Below are 21993 nucleotides of genomic sequence, written 5' to 3'. Positions count from 1 at the left end.
TGTACTCTGTCCTATCCTTGTTCCCTCCTCGCCTGTACTCTGTTCTATCCTTGTTCCCTCCTCTCCTGCACTCTGTTCTATCCTTGTTCCCTCCTCACCTGTACTCTGTTCTATCCTTGTTCCCTCCTCTCCTGCACTCTGTTCTATTCTTGTTCCCTCCTCACCTGTACTCTGTCCTATCCTTGTTCCCTCCTCTCCTGCACTCTGTTCTATCCTTGTTCCCTCCTCGCCTGCACTCTGTTCTATCCTTGTTCCCTCCTCGCCTGTACTCTGTTCTATCCTTGTTCTCTCCTCTCCTGCACTCTGTTCTATCCTTGTTCCCTCCTCGCCTGCACTCTGTTCTATCCTTGTTCCCTCCTCGCCTGTACTCTGTTCTATCCTTGTTCCCTCCTCTCCTGCACTCTGTTCTATCCTTGTTCCCTCCTCGCCTGCACTCTGTTCTATCCTTGTTCCCTCCTCGCCTGTACTCTGTTCTATCCTTGTTCCCTCCTCGCCTGTACTCTGTTCTATCCTTGTTCCCTCCTCGCCTGTACTCTGTTCTATCCTTGTTCCCCCCTCTCCTGTACTCTGTCCTATCCTTGTTCCCTCCTCTCCTGTACTCTGTTCTATCCTTGTTCCCTCCTCCCTTATCGCCTGTACTCTGTTCTATCCTTGTTCCCTCCTCACCTGTACTCTGTTCTATCCTTGTTCCCTCCTCGCCTGCACTCTGTTCTATCCTTGTTCCCTCCTCTCCTGCACTCTGTTCTATCCTTGTTCCCTCCTCGCCTGTACTCTGTTCTATCCTTGTTCCCTCCTCGCCTGCACTCTGTTCTATCCTTGTTCCCTCCTCGCCTGCACTCTGTTCTATCCTTGTTCCCTCCTCGCCTGTACTCTGTTCTATCCTTGTTCCCTCCTCGCCTGTACTCTGTTCTATCCTTGTTCCCTCCTCGCCTGTACTCTGTTCTATCCTTGTTCCCTCCTCGCCTGTACTCTGTTCTATCCTTGTTCCCCCCTCTCCTGTACTCTGTCCTATCCTTGTTCCCTCCTCTCCTGTACTCTGTTCTATCCTTGTTCCCTCCTCCCTTATCGCCTGTACTCTGTTCTATCCTTGTTCCCTCCTCACCTGTACTCTGTTCTATCCTTGTTCCCTCCTCGCCTGCACTCTGTTCTATCCTTGTTCCCTCCTCTCCTGCACTCTGTTCTATCCTTGTTCCCTCCTCGCCTGTACTCTGTTCTATCCTTGTTCCCTCCTCACCTGCACTCTGTTCTATCCTTGTTCCCTCCTCGCCTGCACTCTGTTCTATCCTTGTTCCCTCCTCGCCTGCACTCTGTTCTATCCTTGTTCCCTCCTCGCCTGCACTCTGTTCTATCCTTGTTCCCTCCTCGCCTGCACTCTGTTCTATCCTTGTTCCCTCCTCGACTGTACTCTGTCCTATCCTTGTTCCCCCTTCGCCTGTACTCTGTTCTATCGTTGTTCCCTCCTCGTCTGTACTCTGTCCTATCCTTGTTCCCTCCTCTCCTGCACTCTGTTCTATCCTTGTTCCCCCCTCGCCTGTACTCTGTTCTATCCTTGTTCCCTCCTCGCCTGCACTCTGTTCTATCCTTGTTCCCTCCTCGCCTGCACTCTGTTCTATCCTTGTTCCCTCCTCGCCTGTACTCTGTTCTATCCTTGTTCCCTCCTCGCCTGTACTCTGTTCTATCCTTGTTCCCTCCTCTCCTGTACTCTGTTCTATCCTTGTTCCCCCCTCTCCTGTACTCTGTTCTATCCTTGTTCCCTCCTCTCCTGTACTCTGTCCTATCCTTGTTCCCTCCTCCCTTATCGCCTGTAGTCTGTTCTATCCTTGTTCCCTCCTCTCCTGCACTCTTTTCTATCCTTGTTCCCTCCTCACCTGTACTCTGTTCTATCCTTGTTCCCTCCTCTCCTGCACTCTGTTCTATTCTTGTTCCCTCCTCACCTGTACTCTGTTCTATCCTTGTTCTCTCCTCTCCTGTACTCTGTCCTATCCTTGTTCCCTCCTCTCCTGCACTCTGTTCTATCCTTGTTCCCTCCTCGCCTGCACTCTGTTCTATCCTTGTTCCCTCCTCGACTGCACTCTGTTTTATCCTTGTTCCCTCCTCCCTTATCGCCTGTAGTCTGTTCTATCCTTGTTCCCTCCTCTCCTGCACTCTGTTCTATCCTTGTTCCCTCCTCGCCTGCACTCTGTTCTATCCTTGTTCCCTCCTCTCCTGTACTCTGTTCTATCCTTGTTCCCTCCTCCCTTATCGCCTGTAGTCTGTTCTATCCTTGTTCCCTCCTCTCCTGCACTCTGTTCTATCCTTGTTCCCTTATCGCCTGCACTCTGTTCTATCCTTGTTCCCTCCTCCCTTATCGCCTGTAGTCTGTTCTATCCTTGTTCCCTCCTCTCCTGTACTCTGTTCTATCCTTGTTCCCTCCTCCCTTATCGCCTGTAGTCTGTTCTATCCTTGTTCCCTCCTCTCCTGTACTCTGTTCTATCCTTGTTCCCTCCTCCCTTATCGCCTGTACTCTGTTCTATCCTTGTTCCCTCCTCCCTTATCGCCTGTAGTCTGTTCTATCCTTGTTCCCTCCTCTCCTGCACTCTGTTCTATCCTTGTTCCCTCCTCTCCTGCACTCTGTTCTATCCTTGTTCCTTCCTCTCCTGCACTCTGTTCTATCCTTGTTCCCTCCTCACCTGTACTCTGTTCTATCCTTGTTCCCTCCTCTCCTGCACTCTGTTCTATTCTTGTTCCCTCCTCACCTGTACTCTGTTCTATCCTTGTTCCCTCCTCTCCTGTACTCTGTCCTATCCTTGTTCCCTCCTCTCCTGCACTCTGTTCTATCCTTGTTCCCTCCTCGCCTGCACTCTGTTCTATCCTTGTTCCCTCCTCGCCTGTACTCTGTTCTATCCTTGTTCCCCCCTCTCCTGTACTCTGTTCTATCCTTGTTCCCCCCTCACCTGTACTCTGTTCTATCCTTGTTCCCTCCTCCCTTATCGCCTGCACTCTGTTCTATCCTTGTTCCCTTATCGCCTGCACTCTGTTCTATCCTTGTTCCCTTATCGCCTGCACTCTGTTCTATCCTTGTTCCCTCCTCCCTTATCGCCTGTAGTCTGTTCTATCCTTGTTCCCTCCTCGCCTGCACTCTGTTCTATCCTTGTTCCCTCCTCGCCTGCACTCTGTTCTATCCTTGTTCCCTCCTCGACTGTACTCTGTCCTATCCTTGTTCCCCCTTCGCCTGTACTCTGTTCTATCGTTGTTCCCTCCTCGTCTGTACTCTGTCCTATCCTTGTTCCCTCCTCTCCTGTACTCTGTTCTATCCTTGTTCCCTCCTCGCCTGTACTCTGTTCTATCCTTGTTCCCTCCTCGCCTGTACTCTGTTCTATCCTTGTTCCCTCCTCGCCTGTACTCTGTTCTATCCTTGTTCCTTCCTCTCCTGTACTCTGTTCTATCCTTGTTCCCTCCTCTCCTGTACTCTGTTCTATCCTTGTTCCCTCCTCTCCTGTACTCTGTTCTATCCTTGTTCCCTCCTCTCCTGCACTCTGTTCTATCCTTGTTCCCTCCTCTCCTGTACTCTGTTGTATCCTTGTTCCCTCCTCGCCTGTACTCTGTTCTATCCTTGTTCGCTCCTCGCCTGTACTCTGTTCTATCCTTGTTCGCTCCTCGCCTTTACTCTGTTCTATCCTTGTTCGCTCCTCTCCTGCACTCTGTTCTATCCTTGTTCCCTCCTCTCCTGTACTCTGTTCTATCCTTGTTCCCTCCTCTCCTGTACTCTGTTCTATCCTTGTTCCCTCCTCTCCTGCACTCTGTTCTATCCTTGTTCCCTCCTCTCCTGCACCCTGTTCTATCCTTGTTCCCCCCTCTCCTGTACTCTGTTCTATCCTTGTTCCCTCCTCTCCTGTACTCTGTTCTATCCTTGTTCCCTCCTCTCCTGTACTCTGTTCTATCCTTGTTCCCCCCTCACCTGTATTCTGTTCTATCCTTGTTCCCTCCTCCCTTATCGCCTGTAGTCTGTTCTATCCTTGTTCCCTCCTCTCCTGTACTCTGTTCTATCCTTGTTCCCTCCTCCCTTATCGCCTGTAGTCTGTTCTATCCTTGTTCCCTCCTCTCCTGTACTCTGTTCTATCCTTGTTCCCTCCTCCCTTATCGCCTGTACTCTGTTCTATCCTTGTTCCCTCCTCTCCTGTACTCTGTTCTATCCTTGTTCCCTCCTCCCTTATCGCCTGTAGTCTGTTCTATCCTTGTTCCCTCCTCTCCTGCACTCTGTTCTATCCTTGTTCCCTTATCGCCTGTAGTCTGTTCTATCCTTGTTCCCTCCTCCCTTATCGCCTGTAGTCTGTTCTATCCTTGTTCCCTCCTCTCCTGTACTCTGTTCTATCCTTGTTCCCTCCTCCCTTATCGCCTGTAGTCTGTTCTATCCTTGTTCCCTCCTCTCCTGCACTCTGTTCTATCCTTGTTCCTTCCTCTCCTGTACTCTGTTCTATCCTTGTTCCCTCCTCTCCTGTACTCTGTTCTATCCTTGTTCCCTCCTCTCCTGTACTCTGTTCTATCCTTGTTCCCTCCTCTCCTGCACTCTGTTCTATCCTTGTTCCCTCCTCTCCTGTACTCTGTTGTATCCTTGTTCCCTCCTCGCCTGTACTCTGTTCTATCCTTGTTCGCTCCTCGCCTGTACTCTGTTCTATCCTTGTTCGCTCCTCTCCTGCACTCTGTTCTATCCTTGTTCCCTCCTCTCCTGTACTCTGTTCTATCCTTGTTCCCTCCTCTCCTGCACTCTGTTCTATCCTTGTTCCCTCCTCTCCTGTACTCTGTTGTATCCTTGTTCCCTCCTCGCCTGTACTCTGTTCTATCCTTGTTCGCTCCTCGCCTTTACTCTGTTCTATCCTTGTTCGCTCCTCTCCTGCACTCTGTTCTATCCTTGTTCCCCCCTCACCTGTACTCTGTTCTATCCTTGTTCCCTCCTCCCTTATCGCCTGTAGTCTGTTCTATCCTTGTTCCCTCCTCTCCTGTACTCTGTTCTATCCTTGTTCCCTCCTCCCTTATCGCCTGTACTCTGTTCTATCCTTGTTCCCTCCTCTCCTGTACTCTGTTCTATCCTTGTTCCCTCCTCCCTTATCGCCTGTAGTCTGTTCTATCCTTGTTCCCTCCTCTCCTGTACTCTGTTCTATCCTTGTTCCCTCCTCGCCTGTACTCTGTTCTATCCTTGTTCCCTCCTCTCCTGTACTCTGTTCTATCCTTGTTCCCTCCTCCCTTATCGCCTGTAGTCTGTTCTATCCTTGTTCCCTCCTCTCCTTCACTCTGTTCTATCCTTGTTCCCTTATCGCCTGCACTCTGTTCTATCCTTGTTCCCTCCTCCCTTATCGCCTGTAGTCTGTTCTATCCTTGTTCCCTCCTCTCCTGTACTCTGTTCTATCCTTGTTCCCTCCTCCCTTATCGCCTGTACTCTGTTCTATCCTTGTTCCCTCCTCTCCTGCACTCTGTTCTATCCTTGTTCCCTCCTCACCTGTGCTCTGTTCTATTCTTGTTCCCTCCTCTCCTGCACTCTGTTCTATTCTTGTTCCCTCCTCACCTGTACTCTGTTCTATCCTTGTTCCCTCCTCTCCTGTACTCTGTCCTATCCTTGTTCCCTCCTCTCCTGCACTCTGTTCTATCCTTGTTCCCTCCTCGCCTGCACTCTGTTCTATCCTTGTTCCCTCCTCGCCTGTACTCTGTTCTATCCTTGTTCCCCCCCTCTCCTGTACTCTGTTCTATCCTTGTTCCCCCCTCTCCTGTACTCTGTTCTATCCTTGTTCCCTCCTCTCCTGTACTCTGTTCTATCCTTGTTCCCCCCTCACCTGTACTCTGTTCTATCCTTGTTCCCTCCTCCCTTATCGCCTGCACTCTGTTCTATCCTTGTTCCCTTATCGCCTGCACTCTGTTCTATCCTTGTTCCCTCCTCCCTTATCGCCTGTAGTCTGTTCTATCCTTGTTCCCTCCTCGCCTGCACTCTGTTCTATCCTTGTTCCCTCCTCGCCTGCACTCTGTTCTATCCTTGTTCCCTCCTCGACTGTACTCTGTCCTATCCTTGTTCCCCCTTCGCCTGTACTCTGTTCTATCGTTGTTCCCTCCTCGTCTGTACTCTGTCCTATCCTTGTTCCCTCCTCTCCTGTACTCTGTTCTATCCTTGTTCCCTCCTCGCCTGTACTCTGTTCTATCCTTGTTCCCTCCTCGCCTGTACTCTGTTCTATCCTTGTTCCCTCCTCGCCTGTACTCTGTTCTATCCTTGTTCCTTCCTCTCCTGTACTCTGTTCTATCCTTGTTCCCTCCTCGCCTGCACTCTGTTCTATCCTTGTTCCCTCCTCTCCTGTACTCTGTTCTATCCTTGTTCCCTCCTCTCCTGCACTCTGTTCTATCCTTGTTCCCTCCTCTCCTGCACTCTGTTCTATCCTTGTTCCCTCCTCTCCTGTACTCTGTTGTATCCTTGTTCCCTCCTCGCCTGTACTCTGTTCTATCCTTGTTCGCTCCTCGCCTTTACTCTGTTCTATCCTTGTTCGCTCCTCTCCTGCACTCTGTTCTATCCTTGTTCCCTCCTCTCCTGCACTCTGTTCTATCCTTGTTCCCTCCTCTCCTGTACTCTGTTCTATCCTTGTTCCCTGCTCTCCTGTACTCTGTTCTATCCTTGTTCCCTCCTCTCCTGCACTCTGTTCTATCCTTGTTCGCTCCTCTCCTGCACTCTGTTCTATCCTTGTTCCCTCCTCTCCTGTACTCTGTTCTATCCTTGTTCCCTCCTCTCCTGCACTCTGTTCTATCCTTGTTCCCTCCTCTCCTGTACTCTGTTCTATCCTTGTTCCCTGCTCTCCTGTACTCTGTTCTATCCTTGTTCCCTCCTCTCCTGCACTCTGTTCTATCCTTGTTCCCTCCTCTCCTGTACTCTGTTCTATCCTTGTTCCCTCCTCTCCTGTACTCTGTTCTATCCTTGTTCCCTCCTCCCTTATCGCCTGTAGTCTGTTCTATCCTTGTTCCCTCCTCTCCTGTACTCTGTTCTATCCTTGTTCCCTCCTCCCTTATCGCCTGTACTCTGTTCTATCCTTGTTCCCTCCTCTCCTGCACTCTGTTCTATTCTTGTTCCCTCCTCACCTGTACTCTGTTCTATCCTTGTTCCCTCCTCTCCTGTACTCTGTCCTATCCTTGTTCCCTCCTCGCCTGCACTCTGTTCTATCCTTGTTCCCTCCTCGCCTGCACTCTGTTCTATCCTTGTTCCCTCCTCGCCTGCACTCTGTTCTATCCTTGTACCCTCCTCGCCTGTACTCTGTTCTATCCTTGTTCCCTCCTCGCCTGTACTCTGTTCTATCCTTGTTCTCTCCTCGCCTGCACTCTGTTCTATCCTTGTTCCCTCCTCGCCTGCACTCTGTTCTATCCTTGTTCCCTCCTCTCCTGCACTCTGTTCTATCCTTTTTCCCTCCTCGCCTACACTCTGTTCTATCCTTTTTCCCTCCTCGCCTGCACTCTGTTCTATCCTTGTTCCCTCCTCGCCTGCACTCTGTTCTATCCTTGTTCCCTCCTCGCCTGTACTCTGTTCTATCCTTGTTCTCTCCTCTCCTGCACTCTGTTCTATCCTTGTTCCCTCCTCGCCTGTACTCTGTTCTATCCTTGTTCCCTCCTCTCCTGTACTCTGTTCTATCCTTGTTCCCTCCTCGCCTGTACTCTGTTCTATCCTTGTTCCCCCCCCTCTCCTGTACTCTGTTCTATCCTTGTTCCCCCCTCACCTGTACTCTGTTCTATCCTTGTTCCCCCCTCACCTGTACTCTGTTCTATCCTTGTTCCCCCCTCACCTGTACTCTGTTCTATCCTTGTTCCCCCCTCACCTGTACTCTGTTCTATCCTTGTTCCCCCCTCACCTGTACTCTGTTCTATCCTTGTTCCCCCCTCACCTGTACTCTGTTCTATCCTTGTTCCCTCCTCTCCTGCACTCTGTTCTATCTTTGTTCCCTCCTCGCCTGTACTCTGTTCTATCCTTGTTCCCTTATCGCCTGCACTCTGTTCTATCCTTGTTCCCTCCTCCCTTATCGCCTGTAGTCTGTCCTATCCTTGTTCCCTCCTCTCCTGTACTCTGTTCTATCCTTGTTCCCTCCTCCCTTATCGCCTGTACTCTGTTCTATCCTTGTTCCCTCCTCTCCTGTACTCTGTTCTATCCTTGTTCCCTCCTCCCTTATCGCCTGTAGTCTGTTCTATCCTTGTTCCCTCCTCTCCTGCACTCTGTTCTATCCTTGTTCCCTCCTCACCTGTACTCTGTTCTATCCTTGTTCCCTCCTCACCTGTACTCTGTTCTATCCTTGTTCCCTCCTCTCCTGCACTCTGTTCTATTATTGTTCCCTCCTCACCTGTACTCTGTTCTATCCTTGTTCCCTCCTCTCCTGTACTCTGTCCTATCCTTGTTCCCTCCTCTCCTGCACTCTGTTCTATCCTTGTTCCCTCCTCGCCTGCACTCTGTTCTATCCTTGTTCCCTCCTCGCCTGCACTCTGTTCTATCCTTGTTCCCTCCTCGCCTGTACTCTGTTCTATCCTTGTTCCCTCCTCTCCTGTACTCTGTTCTATCCTTGTTCCCTCCTCGCCTGTACTCTGTTCTATCCTTGTTCCCCCCCGTCTCCTGTACTCTGTTCTATCCTTGTTCCCCCCTCTCCTGTACTCTGTTCTATCCTTGTTCCCCCCTCTCCTGTACTCTGTTCTATCCTTGTTCCCTCCTCTCCTGTACTCTGTTCTATCCTTGTTCCCCCCTCACCTGTACTCTGTTCTATCCTTGTTCCCTCCTCTCCTGTACTCTGTTCTATCCTTGTTCCCTCCTCACCTGTACTCTGTTCTATCCTTGTTCCCTCCTCTCCTGTACTCTGTTCTATCGTTGTTCCCTTATCGCCTGCACTCTGTTCTATCCTTGTTCCCTCCTCCCTTATCGCCTGTAGTCTGTTCTATCCTTGTTCCCTCCTCTCCTGCACTCTGTTCTATCCTTGTTCCCTCCTCACCTGTACTCTGTTCTATCCTTGTTCCCTCCTCTCCTGTACTCTGTTCTATCCTTGTTCCCCCCTCACCTGCACTCTGTTCTATCCTTGTTCCCTCCTCCCTTATCGCCTGTAGTCTGTTCTATCCTTGTTCCCTCCTCTCCTGCACTCTGTTCTATCCTTGTTCCCTCCTCACCTGTACTCTGTTCTATCCTTGTTCCCTCCTCTCCTGTACTCTGTTCTATCCTTGTTCCCTCCTCCCTTATCGCCTGTACTCTGTTCTATCCTTGTTCCCTCCTCTCCTGTACTCTGTTCTATCCTTGTTCCCTCCTCCCTTATCGCCTGTAGTCTGTTCTATCCTTGTTCCCTCCTCTCCTGCACTCTGTTCTATCCTTGTTCCCTCCTCACCTGTACTCTGTTCTATCCTTGTTCCCTCCTCACCTGTACTCTGTTCTATCCTTGTTCCCTCCTCTCCTGCACTCTGTTCTATTATTGTTCCCTCCTCACCTGTACTCTGTTCTATCCTTGTTCCCTCCTCTCCTGTACTCTGTCCTATCCTTGTTCCCTCCTCGCCTGCACTCTGTTCTATCCTTGTTCCCTCCTCGCCTGCACTCTGTTCTATCCTTGTTCCCTCCTCGCCTGCACTCTGTTCTATCCTTGTTCCCTCCTCGCCTGTACTCTGTTCTATCCATGTTCCCTCCTCTCCTGTACTCTGTTCTATCCTTGTTCCCTCCTCGCCTGTACTCTGTTCTATCCTTGTTCCCCCCCGTCTCCTGTACTCTGTTCTATCCTTGTTCCCCCCTCTCCTGTACTCTGTTCTATCCTTGTTCCCCCCTCTCCTGTACTCTGTTCTATCCTTGTTCCCTCCTCTCCTGTACTCTGTTCTATCCTTGTTCCCCCCTCACCTGTACTCTGTTCTATCCTTGTTCCCTCCTCTCCTGTACTCTGTTCTATCCTTGTTCCCTCCTCCCTTATCGCCTGTAGTCTGTTCTATCCTTGTTCCCTCCTCTCCTGCACTCTGTTCTATCCTTGTTCCCTCCTCACCTGTACTCTGTTCTATCCTTGTTCCCTCCTCTCCTGTACTCTGTTCTATCCTTGTTCCCCCCTCACCTGCACTCTGTTCTATCCTTGTTCCCTCCTCCCTTATCGCCTGTAGTCTGTTCTATCCTTGTTCCCTCCTCCCTTATCGCCTGTAGTCTGTTCTATCCTTGTTCCCTCCTCCCTTATCGCCTGTAGTCTGTTCTATCCTTGTTCCCTCCTCCCTTATCGCCTGTAGTCTGTTCTATCCTTGTTCCCTCCTCCCTTATCGCCTGTAGTCTGTTCTATCCTTGTTCCCCCCTCACCTGCACTCTGTTCTATCCTTGTTCCCTCCTCCCTTATCGCCTGTAGTCTGTTCTATCCTTGTTCCCTCCTCTCCTGCACTCTGTTCTATCCTTGTTCCCTCCTCTCCTGTACTCTGTTCTATCCTTGTTCCCTCCTCCCTTATCGCCTGTAGTCTGTTCTATCCTTGTTCCCTCCTCTCCTGCACTCTGTTCTATTCTTGTTCCCTCCTCACCTGTACTCTGTTCTATTCTTGTTCCCTCCTCACCTGTACTCTGTTCTATCCTTGTTCCCTCCTCTCCTGTACTCTGTCCTATCCTTGTTCCCTCCTCACCTGTACTCTGTTCTATCCTTGTTCCCTCCTCCCTTATCGCCTGTAGTCTGTTCTATCCTTGTTCCCTCCTCTCCTGCACTCTGTTCTATCCTTGTTCCCTCCTCGCCTGTACTCTTTTCTATCCTTGTTCCCTCCTCGTCTGTACTCTGTTCTATCCTTGTTCCTCCCTCACCTGTACTCTGTTCTATCCTTGTTCCCCCCTCTCCTGCACTCTGTTCTATCCTTGTTCCCTCCTCACCTGTACTCTGTCCTATCCTTGTTCCCTCCTCACCTGTACTCTGTTCTATCCTTGTTCCCTCCTCTCCTGCACTCTGTTCTATCCTTGTTCCCTCCTCGCCTGCACTCTGTTCTATCCTTGTTCCCTCCTCGCCTGCACTCTGTTCTATCCTTGTTCCCTCCTCGCCTGCACTCTGTTCTATCCTTGTTCCCTCCTCGCCTGTACTCTGTTCTATCCTTGTTCCCTGCTCTCCTGCACTCTGTTCTATCCTTGTTCCCCCCTCTCCTGTACTCTGTTCTATCCTTGTTCCCTCCTCGCCTGCACTCTGTTCTATCCTTGTTCCCTCCTCGCCTGCACTCTGTTCTATCCTTGTTCCCTCCTCGCCTGCACTCTGTTCTATCCTTGTTCCCTCCTCTCCTGCACTCTGTTCTATCCTTGTTCCCTCCTCGACTGTACTCTGTCCTATCCTTGTTCCCCCTTCGCCTGTACTCTGTTCTATCGTTGTTCCCTCCTCGTCTGTACTCTGTCCTATCCTTGTTCCCTCCTCTCCTGTACTCTGTTCTATCCTTGTTCCCTCCTCGCCTGTACTCTGTTCTATCCTTGTTCCCTCCTCGCCTGTACTCTGTTCTATCCTTGTTCCCTCCTCGCCTGTACTCTGTTCTATCCTTGTTCCTTCCTCTCCTGTACTCTGTTCTATCCTTGTTCCCTCCTCTCCTGTACTCTGTTCTATCCTTGTTCCCTCCTCTCCTGCACTCTGTTCTATCCTTGTTCCCTCCTCTCCTGTACTCTGTTGTATCCTTGTTCCCTCCTCTCCTGTACTCTGTTCTATCCTTGTTCCCTCCTCTCCTGTACTCTGTTCTATCCTTGTTCCCTCCTCTCCTGCACTCTGTTCTATCCTTGTTCCCCCCCCTCTCCTGTACTCTGTTCTATCCTTGTTCCCCCCTCTCCTGTACTCTGTTCTATCCTTGTTCCCTCCTCACCTGTACTCTGTCCTATCCTTGTTCCCTCCTCACCTGTACTCTGTTCTATCCTTGTTCCCTCCTCTCCTGTACTCTGTTCTATCCTTGTTCCCTCCTCACCTGTACTCTGTTCTATCCTTGTTCCCCCCTCTCCTGTACTCTGTTCTATCCTTGTTCCCCCCTCTCCTGTACTCTGTCCTATCCTTGTTCCCTCCTCACCTGTACTCTGTTCTATCCTTGTTCCCTCCTCACCTGTACTCTGTTCTATCCTTGTTCCCTCCTCACCTGTACTCTGTTCTATCCTTGTTCCCTCCTCACCTGTACTCTGTTCTATCCTTGTTCCCTGCTCTCCTGCACTCTGTTCTATCCTTGTTCCCTCCTCTCCTGTACTCTGTTCTATCCTTGTTCCCTCCTCTCCTGTACTCTGTTCTATCGTTGTTCCCTTATCGCCTGCACTCTGTTCTATCCTTGTTCCCTCCTCTCCTGTACTCTGTTCTATCCTTGTTCCCTCCTCTCCTGTACTCTGTTCTATCCTTGTTCCCCCCTCTCCTGCACTCTGTTCTATCCTTGTTCCCTCCTCACCTGTACTCTGTCCTATCCTTGTTCCCTCCTCACCTGTACTCTGTTCTATCCTTGTTCCCTCCTCTCCTGTACTCTGTTCTATCCTTGTTCCCTGCTCTCCTGCACTCTGTTCTATCCTTGTTCCCTCCTCTCCTGCACTCTGTTCTATCCTTGTTCCCTCCTCTCCTGTACTCTGTTCTATCCTTGTTCCCTCCTCACCTGTACTCTGTTCTATCCTTGTTCCTTCCTCACCTGTAATCTGTTCTATCCTTGTTCCCTCCTCTCCTGCACTCTGTTCTATCCTTGTTCCTTCCTCTCCTGTACTCTGTTCTATCCTTGTTCCCTCCTCGCCTGCACTCTGTTCTATCCTTGTTCGCTCCTCGCCTGTTCGCTGTTCTATCCTTGTTCCCCCTTCGCCTGTACTCTGTTCTATCCTTGTTCGCTCCTCGCCTGTTTGCTGTTCTATCGTTGTTTCCTCCTCCTCCCTTTCTTCGTCACTCACACACTGTATATTATTTGCTCCCCTCTCTTTTCTCTTTAACCTTTTATTTATTTTGTATGTGTTTTTCTCTTCAGACTCCGTTGAATCAGCCAGTCGTGAAATCCAGTTTTTCTTTCCTGAATTCAGCATTAGTCATTGGTACCAGGAACAGGAACCTTTGTACCGATTAGGACCTGTGAGCTACGATGAGGAGAGACTAGAGCATCGGCTGCAGTGTCAGTGAGAATGGACCGTGCGATAGCGCAGTATACGTAGACCCTATAGCTGGGTCTGGTTAGTCCTGCAGGGGCCCGAGACACTAATGTTGGATATGCAGTTTAGCGTAAACACGGAAGCCACCAGAAATGCAGGAGATTCAGTGATTTGCAAATGGATGAAGCCAAATCTGTTTATTGTAAGCTTTTATTTCACTAGTGAAGGCTTTAAATATTGATGCAGACATTGTAAATGATACTGAACAGTCAAAATTAAACTAAAAATTACATGTCTTGTCGGAATCTTGATAAACAACTTTCCAATTTTACTTTTATCATCAAATTTGTTTTTTTTCTCTTGGTATTTGTGGAAAGCTAAAGCTAGGTAGGCTCATACGCTAATTTCAAAGCCATTGAAGGCTGCCTCTTATCTCAGTGCATTTCAGTTTTTCACAGTTAGACAGTGCTAGTTCATGTGTGCCATATAGATAACATTGTGCTCACTCCCGTGGAGTCAGAACTGATTGGCTAAAATTGCAAGTCTGTTAAAAGAACTGAAATAAGGGGACAGTTTGCAGAGACGTAGATACAAGGTAATCACAGAGGTAAAAAGTGTATTAATATAACAGTGTTGGTTACACAAAACTAGGGAATGGGTAATAAAGGGATTATCTATTGTTTTAAACAATAACAATTCTGGACTCTCCTTTTAACTATCATTACCGGATCACCTACCTCTTGCTTACGGCAAGTCCCATATTTACTGGATAGTAACTCATTTACATAAATACAACAGGATTGGAAGATACGTTTTATTGACAAATCTTTCTTTCACATTATGGGCTAGATAACAAGTGGAGCGCAACAGACAAATTCCCCTGTTTACGGGCACACAATAAATAACCAGCCATTACAAGTGGCTGGTTATTGCTACCGTGAACTCGCAGTAGCAATTAGCGCTCAGAAAATTAACCAGAGATCAGATCTCTGGTTAAGTTTCCAAAAGTTCTCCAATTGGCCCTAAATTTAAGAGTCTTGTATTTATTATTATTACATAAAAACTACTGCACTAGGCAGTATTTTGGGGGCTTAAGTTGGCGAGTGTGGGGTGTTTGAGAAAAAAAAAAAGTCACTTAAAATTGCCTTTACATTGCAGTCTATGGGAACTGTGTGTTCCCTGTAAATTTATATGTATATGCTTATATACATTTATGTGTTACTATGTGTATATACAGATATATTTATGTGTTACTATGTGTATATACATATATATTTATGTGTTACTATGTGTATTTACATATATATTTGTGTTATTATGTTTATATACATATATATTTATGTGTTATTGTGTGTATATACATATATATTTGTGTTATTGTGTGTATATACATATATATTTATGTGTTAGTATGTGTATATACATATATATTTATGTGTTACTATGTGTATATACATATATATTTATGTGTTACTATGTGTATATACATATATATTTATGTGTTACTATGTGTATATACATATATATTTATGTGTTACTATGTGTATATACATATATATTTATGTGTTACTATGTGTATATACATATATATTTATGTGTTACTATGTGTGTATATACATATATATTTATGTGTTACTATGTGTATATACATATATATGTATGTGTTACTATGTGTATATACATATATATGTATGTGTTAGTATGTGTATATACATATATATTTATGTGTTACTATGTGTATATACATATATATTTATGTGTTACTATGTGTATATACAGATATATTTATGTGTTACTATGTGTATATACATATATATTTATGTGTTACTATGTGTATATATTGTACATATATATTTATGTGTTACTATGTGTATATACATATATATTTATGTGTTACTATGTGTATATACATATATATGTGTTACTATGTGTATATACATATATATGTATGTGTTACTATGTGTATATACATATATATGTATGTGTTAGTATGTGTATATACATATATATGTATGTGTTAGTATGTGTATATACATATATATTTATGTGTTACTATGTTTATATATATATATATATATATATATATTTGTGTTACTATGTGTATATATATATATTTCTCTTGTTAGGTGTATCCAGTCCACGGATCATCCATTACTTGTGGGATATTCTCCTTCCCAACAGGAAGTTGCAAGAGGATCACCCACAGCAGAGCTGTTATATAGCTCCTCCCCTAACTGCCATATCCAGTCATTCTCTTGCAAGCTCTCAACATAGCTGGAGGTAGTTAGAGGAAAGTGGTAAAATATAGTTAGTTTTTTCTTCAATCAAAAGTTTATTGTTTTTAAATGGTACCGGAGTGTACTGTTTTTATCTCAGGCAGCATTTAGAAGAAGAATCTGCCTGCGTTTTTCTATGATCTTAGCAGAAGTAACTAAGATCCACTGCCGTTCTCACATATGTCTGAGGAGTGAGGTAACTTCAGAGGGAGAATGGCGTGCAGGGTATCCTGCAATAAGGTATGTGCAGTTAAGTTTTTCTAGGGATGGAATTTGCTAGAAAATGCTGCTGATACCGGATTAATGTAAGTTAAAGCCTAAATACAGTGATTTAATAGCGACTAGTATCAGGCTTGCTATCAGAGGTATATACTCTGATTAATGTGCAATATAAAACGTTTGCTGGCATGTTTAATCGTTTTTATACATGCTTTGGTGATAAAACTTATTGGGGCCTAGTTTTTTCCACATGGCTGGCTTTATTTTTGCCTAGAAACAGTTTCCTGAGGCTTTCCACTGTTATAGTATAAAAGTTACAGTTGGTGCAGTTAAAATTACAAACTGTGACATTCAGATTCCCTCAGCAGTCCCCTGCATGCTATAGGACATCTCTGAAGGGCTCAAAAGGCTTCAAAAGTAGGAGCTCAGTTGTTATTACTGTTTAAAAAACATATTTTTCGTTTTGTTAATCTGTTTTTTGTATTAAGGGGTTAATCATCTATTTGCAAGTGGGTGCAATGCTCTGCTAACTTGTTACATACACTGTAAAAATTTCGTTAGTTTAACTGCCTTTTTTCACTGTTATTTCAAATTTTGGCAAAATTTGTTTCTCTTAAAGGCACAGTAACGTTTTTTTATATTGCTTGTTAACTTGATTTAAAGTGTTTAACAAGCTTGCTAGTCTCATTGCTAGTCTGTATAAACATGTCTGACATAGAGGAAACTCCTTGTTCATTATGTTTAAAAGCCATGGTGGAACCCCATAGGAGAATGTGTACTAAATGTATTGATTTCACTTTAAACAATAAAGATCAGCTTTTATCTTTAAAAGAATTATCACCAGAGGATTCTGACGAGGGGGAAGTTATGCCGACTAACTCTCCCCACGTGTCGGACCCTTTGACTCCCGCTCAAGGGACTCACGCTAAAATGGCGCCAAGTACATCAAAGACGCCCACAGCGATTACTTTGCAGGACATGGCGGCAATCATGGATAATACCCTGTCCGCGGTATTAGCCAGACTGCCTGAATTCAGAGGAAAGTGCGATAGCTCTGGGGTTAGACGTAATACATAGCGCGCAGATGTTTTAAGGCCCATGTCTGATACTGCGTCACAATATGCAGAAGCTGAGGAAGAGCTTCAGTCTGTGGGTGACATCTCTGACTCGGGGAAGCCTGATTCAGATATGTCTACTTTTAAAGTTAAGCTTGAGAACCTCCGGGTGTTGCTTGGAGAGGTTTTAGCTGCTCTGAATGACTGTGACACAATTGCAGTGCCAGAGAAATTGTGTAGACTGGATAAATACTACGCGGTGCCGGTGTGTACTGACGTTTTTCCAATACCTAAAAGGTTTACAGAAATTATTACTAAGGAGTGGGACAGACCCGGTGTGCCGTTTTCCCCCCCTCCTATTTTTAGAAAAATGTTTCCAATAGACGCCACCACACGGGACTTATGGCAGACGGTCCCTAAGGTGGAGGGAGCAGTTTCTACTTTAGCAAAGCGTACCACTATCCCTGTCAAGGACAGTTGTGCTTTTTCAGATCCAATGGATAAAAAATTAGAAGGTTACCTTAAGAAAATGTTTATTCAACAAGGTTTTATCCTGCAGCCCCTCGCATGCATTGCTCCTGTCACTGCTGCTGCGGCGTTCTGGTTTGAGTCTCTGGAAGAGGCCTTTCAGACAGCTACTCCATTGACTGAAATACTTGACAAGCTTAGAACACTTAAGCTAGCTAATTCTTTTGTTTCTGATGCCATTGTTCATTTGACTAAACTAACGGCTAGGAATTCTGGATTCGCCATCCAGGCGCGTAGGGCGCTATGGCTTAAATCTTGGTCAGCTGACGTGACTTCAAAGTCTAAATTACTTAACATTCCCTTCAAGGGGCAGACCCTATTCGGGCCTGGTTTGAAGGAAATTATTGCTGACATTACTGGAGGTAAGGGTCATACCCTTCCTCAGGACAGGGCCAAATCAAGGTCCAAACAGTCTAATTTTCGTGTCTTTCGAAACTTCAAGGCAGGTGCAGCATCAACTTCCTCTGCTACAAAACAAGAGGGAACTTTTGCGCAATCCAAGCCGGCCTGGAAATCTAACCGAGCCTGCTGCTGCCTCTAAGACAGCATGAAGGAACGGCCCCCTATCCGGCAACGGATCTAGTAGGGGGCAGACTTTCTCTCTTCGCCCAGGCGTGGGCAAGAGATGTTCAGGATCCCTTGGCATTGGAGATCATATCTCAGGGATATCTTCTGGACTTCAAAGCTTCCCCCCCACAAGGGAGATTTCACCTTTCGAGATTATCTGTAAACCAGATAAAGAAAGAGGCATTCTTACGCTGTGTGCAAGACCTCCTAATAATGGGAGTGATCCATCCAGTTCCACAGATGGAACAAGGACAGGGATTTTATTCAAATCTGTTTGTGGTTCCCAAAAAAGAGGGAACCTTCAGACCAATTTTGGATCTAAAGATCTTAAACAAATTCCTCAGAGTTCCATCGTTCAAAATGGAAACTATTCGGACAATCCTACCTATGATCCAGGAGGGTCAGTACATGACCACAGTGGATTTGAAGGATGCTTACCTTCACATACCGATTCACAAAGATCATCATCGGTTCCTAAGGTTTGCCTTTCTAGACAGACATTACCAGCTTGTGGCTCTTCCTTCGGGTTAGCTACAGCCCCAAGAATTTTTACAAAGGTTCTGGGGTCTCTTCTTGCGGTCCTAAGACCACGCGGCATAGCAGTGGTCCCTTATCTAGACGACATCCTGATACAGGCGTCAAACTTCCAAATTGCCAAAATCTCATACAGACATAGTGTTGGCATTTCTGAGGTCGCATGGGTGGAAAGTGAACGAGGGAAAGAGTTCTCTATCGCCCCTCACAAGGGTTTCCTTCCTAGGAACTCTGATAGATTCTGTAGAAATGAAAATTTACCTGACGGAGTCCAGGTTATCAAAGCTTCTAAATTCCTGCCGTGTTCTTCACTACATTCCGCGCCCTTCGGTGGCTCAGTGCATGGAAGTGATCGGCTTAATGGTAGCGGTGATGGACATAGTGCCATTTGAGCGCCTACATCTCAGACCGCTGCAATTATGCATGCTCAGTCAGTGGAATGGGGATTCTGCTAAATCTGGATCAAGAGACCAGAGATTCTCTTCTCTGGTGGCTATCTCGGGTCCATCTGTCCAAAGGTATGACCTTTCGCAGGCCGGATTGGACAATTGTAACAAAAGATGCCAGCCTTCTAGGTTGGGGTGCAGTCTGGAATTCCCTGAAGGCTCAGGGATCGTGGACTCAGGAGGAGAAACTCCTCCCAATAAATATTCTGGAGTTAAGAGCAATATTCAATGCTCTTCTAGCTTGGCCTCAGTTAGCAACCCTGAGGTTCATCAGATTTCAGTCGGAGACAACATCACGACTGTGGCTTACATCAACCATCAAGTGGGGACCAGGAGCTCCCTAGCGATGTTAGAAGTCTCCAAGATAATTCGCTGGGCAGAGACTCACTCTTGCCATCTATCAGCAATCCATATCCCAGGTGTAGAGAACTGGGAGGCGGATTTTCTAAGTCGTCAGACTTTTCATCCGGGGGAGTGGGAACTCCATCCGGAGGTGTTTGCTCAATTGGTTCATCGTTGGGGCACACCAGAATTGGATCTCATGGCATCTCGCCAGAACGCCAAGCTTCCTTGTTACGGATTCAGGTCCAGGGACCAAGAAGCGACGCTGATAGATGCTGTGGGTGAATGACTGGATATGGCAGTTATGGCAGTTAGGGGAGGAGCTATATAGCAGCTCTGCTTACCTGATAAATTTATTTCTCTTGTGGTGTATCCAGTCCATGGCCCGCCCTGTCCTTTTAAGGCAGGTGTTTTTTATTTTTAAACTACAGTCACCACTGCACCCAATGGTTTCTCCTTTCTCGGCTAGTTTCGGTCGAATGACTGGATATGGCAGTTAGGGGAGGAGCTATATAGCAGCTCTGCTGTGGGTGATCCTGTTGCAACTTACTGTGGTTCTTCAACCTGGCTTATTGATACCTTAATACAGGCACGAAAGCCTGTAACCAGGAAAATCTACCATAACCAGGAAAATCTACCATAAGATATGGCCTGATAAATTTATTTCTCTTGTGGTGTATCCAGTCCATGGCCCGCCCTGTCCTTTTAAGGCAGGTGTTTTTTATTTTTAAACTACAGTCACCACTGCACCCAATGGTTTCTCCTTTCTCGGCTAGTTTCGGTCGAATGACTGGATATGGCAGTTAGGGGAGGAGCTATATAGCAGCTCTGCTGTGGGTGATCCTGTTGCAACTTACCGTGGTTCTTCAACCTGGCTTATGTGTTTCCACCGTTTCCTCTGCTCCCTCGACTGATTGCCAAAATCAAACAGGAGAGAGCATCGGTGATCTTGATCGCGCCTGCGTGGCCACGCAGGACCTGGTATGCAGACCTGGTGGACATGTCATCCTTTCCACCTTGGCCTCTGCCTCTGAGACAAGACCTTCTACTACAAGGTCCTTTCAATCATCCAAATCTAATTTCTCTGAGACTGACTGCCTGGAGATTGAACGCTTGATTTTATCAAGGCGTGGCTTCTCCGAGTCAGTCATTGATACCTTAATACAGGCACGAAAGCCTGTAACCAGGAAAATCTACCATAAGATATGGCGCAAATATCTTCATTAGTGTGAATCCAAGAATTACTCATGGAATAAGGTTAGGATTCCTAGGATATTGTCCTTTCTCCAAGAGGGTTTGGATAAAGGATTATCAGCTAGTTCTTTAAAGGGACAGATTTCTGCTCTGTCTATCCTTTTGCACAAGCGTCTGGCAGAGGTTCCAGACGTCCAGGCATTTTGTCAGGCTTTGGTTAGAATTAAGCCTGTGTTTAAACCTGTTGCTCCTCCATGGAGCTTAAACTTGGTTCTTAAGGTTCTTCAAGGAGTTCCGTTTGAACCCCTTCATTCCATTGATATCAAACTTTTATCTTGGAAAGTTCTGTTTTTGATGGCTATTTCCTCGGCTCGTAGAGTCTCTGAGTTATCAGCTTTACAATGTGATTCTCCTTATCTGATTTTCCATATAGATAAAGTAGTTCTGCGTACAAAACCTGGGTTTTTACCTAAGGTAGTTTCCAACAAGAATATCAATCAAGAGATTGTTGTTCCATCATTGTGTCCTAATCCTTCTTCAAAGAAGGAACGTCTTTTACATAATTTGGACGTAGTCCGTGCTTTAAAGTTTTACTTACAAGCGACTAAAGATTTTCGTCAAACATCTTGCTCAAAAGGCTTCGGCAACCTCTCTTTCTTTTTGGCTTCGGAGCGTAATACGCTTAGCCTATGAGACTGCTGGACAGCAGCCCCCTGAAAGGATTACAGCTCATTCTACTAGAGCTGTGGCTTCCACCTGGGCCTTTGCAAATCTGTTCAACAGAAGCCTCATTTTTAAAGCGGCGACTTGGTCTTCGCTTCATACCTTTTCAAAATTTTACAAATTTGATACTTTGGCTTCTTCGGATGCTATTTTTGGGAGACAGGTTCTACAGGCAGTGGTCCCTTCCGTTTAAGTACCTGCCTTGTCCCTCCCTTCATCCGTGTACTTTAGCTTTGGTATTGGTATCCCACAAGTAATGGATGATCCGTGGACTGGATACACCTAACAAGAGAAAACATAATTTATGCTTACCTGATAAATTTATTTCTCTTGTGGTGTATCCAGTCCATGGCCCGCCCTGTCCTTTTAAGGCAGGTGTTTTTTATTTTTAAACTACAGTCACCACTGCACCCAATGGTTTCTCCTTTCTCGGCTAGTTTCGGTCGAATGACTGGATATGGCAGTTAGGGGAGGAGCTATATAGCAGCTCTGCTGTGGGTGATCCTGTTGCAACTTACTGTTGGGAAGGAGAATATCCCACAAGTAATGGATGATCCGTGGACTGGATACACCACAAGAGAAATAACTATAAGGTAAGCATAAATTATGTTATTTATGTGTTATTATGTGTATATACATATATATTTATCTGTTACTATGTGTATATATATATATATATATATATTTATGTGTTAGTATGTGTATATACATATATATTTATCTGTTACTATGTGTATATATATATATATATATATATATATATATATATTTATGTGTTAGTATGTGTATATACATATATATTTATCTGTTACTATGTGTATATATATATATATATATATTTATGTGTTAGTATGTGTATATACATATATATTTATGTGTTACTATGTGTATATACATATATATATATTTATGTGTTATTATGTGTATATACATATATATATTTATGTGTTATTATGTGTATATACATATATATTTATGTGTTATTATGTGTATATACATATATATTTATGTGTTACTATGTGTATATACATATATATATTTATGTGTTACTATGTGTATATACATATATATATTTATGTGTT

General features: G+C 45.8%; 1 protein-coding gene across 1 annotated transcript in view; it reads left to right on the top strand.

Moving 5' to 3' along the window:
* NME6 (NME/NM23 nucleoside diphosphate kinase 6) overlaps positions 1–13358 on the top strand; it is a 150622-nt gene extending 137264 nt beyond the window's left edge. The window contains exon 6 of the mRNA XM_053716304.1: positions 12910–13358. Coding sequence (XP_053572279.1) covers positions 12910–13058 — 149 coding nt within the window. The 3' untranslated portion in view covers positions 13059–13358. The remainder of the gene's footprint in view (positions 1–12909) is intronic.
* The last annotated feature ends 8635 nt before the right edge of the window (positions 13359–21993 follow it).

This window comes from Bombina bombina, chromosome 6, assembly GCF_027579735.1.
Source record: "Bombina bombina isolate aBomBom1 chromosome 6, aBomBom1.pri, whole genome shotgun sequence".
In the NCBI taxonomy this organism is placed as follows: Eukaryota; Metazoa; Chordata; class Amphibia; order Anura; family Bombinatoridae; genus Bombina; species Bombina bombina.
This window is presented reverse-complemented; position numbering and strand designations above follow the sequence as displayed.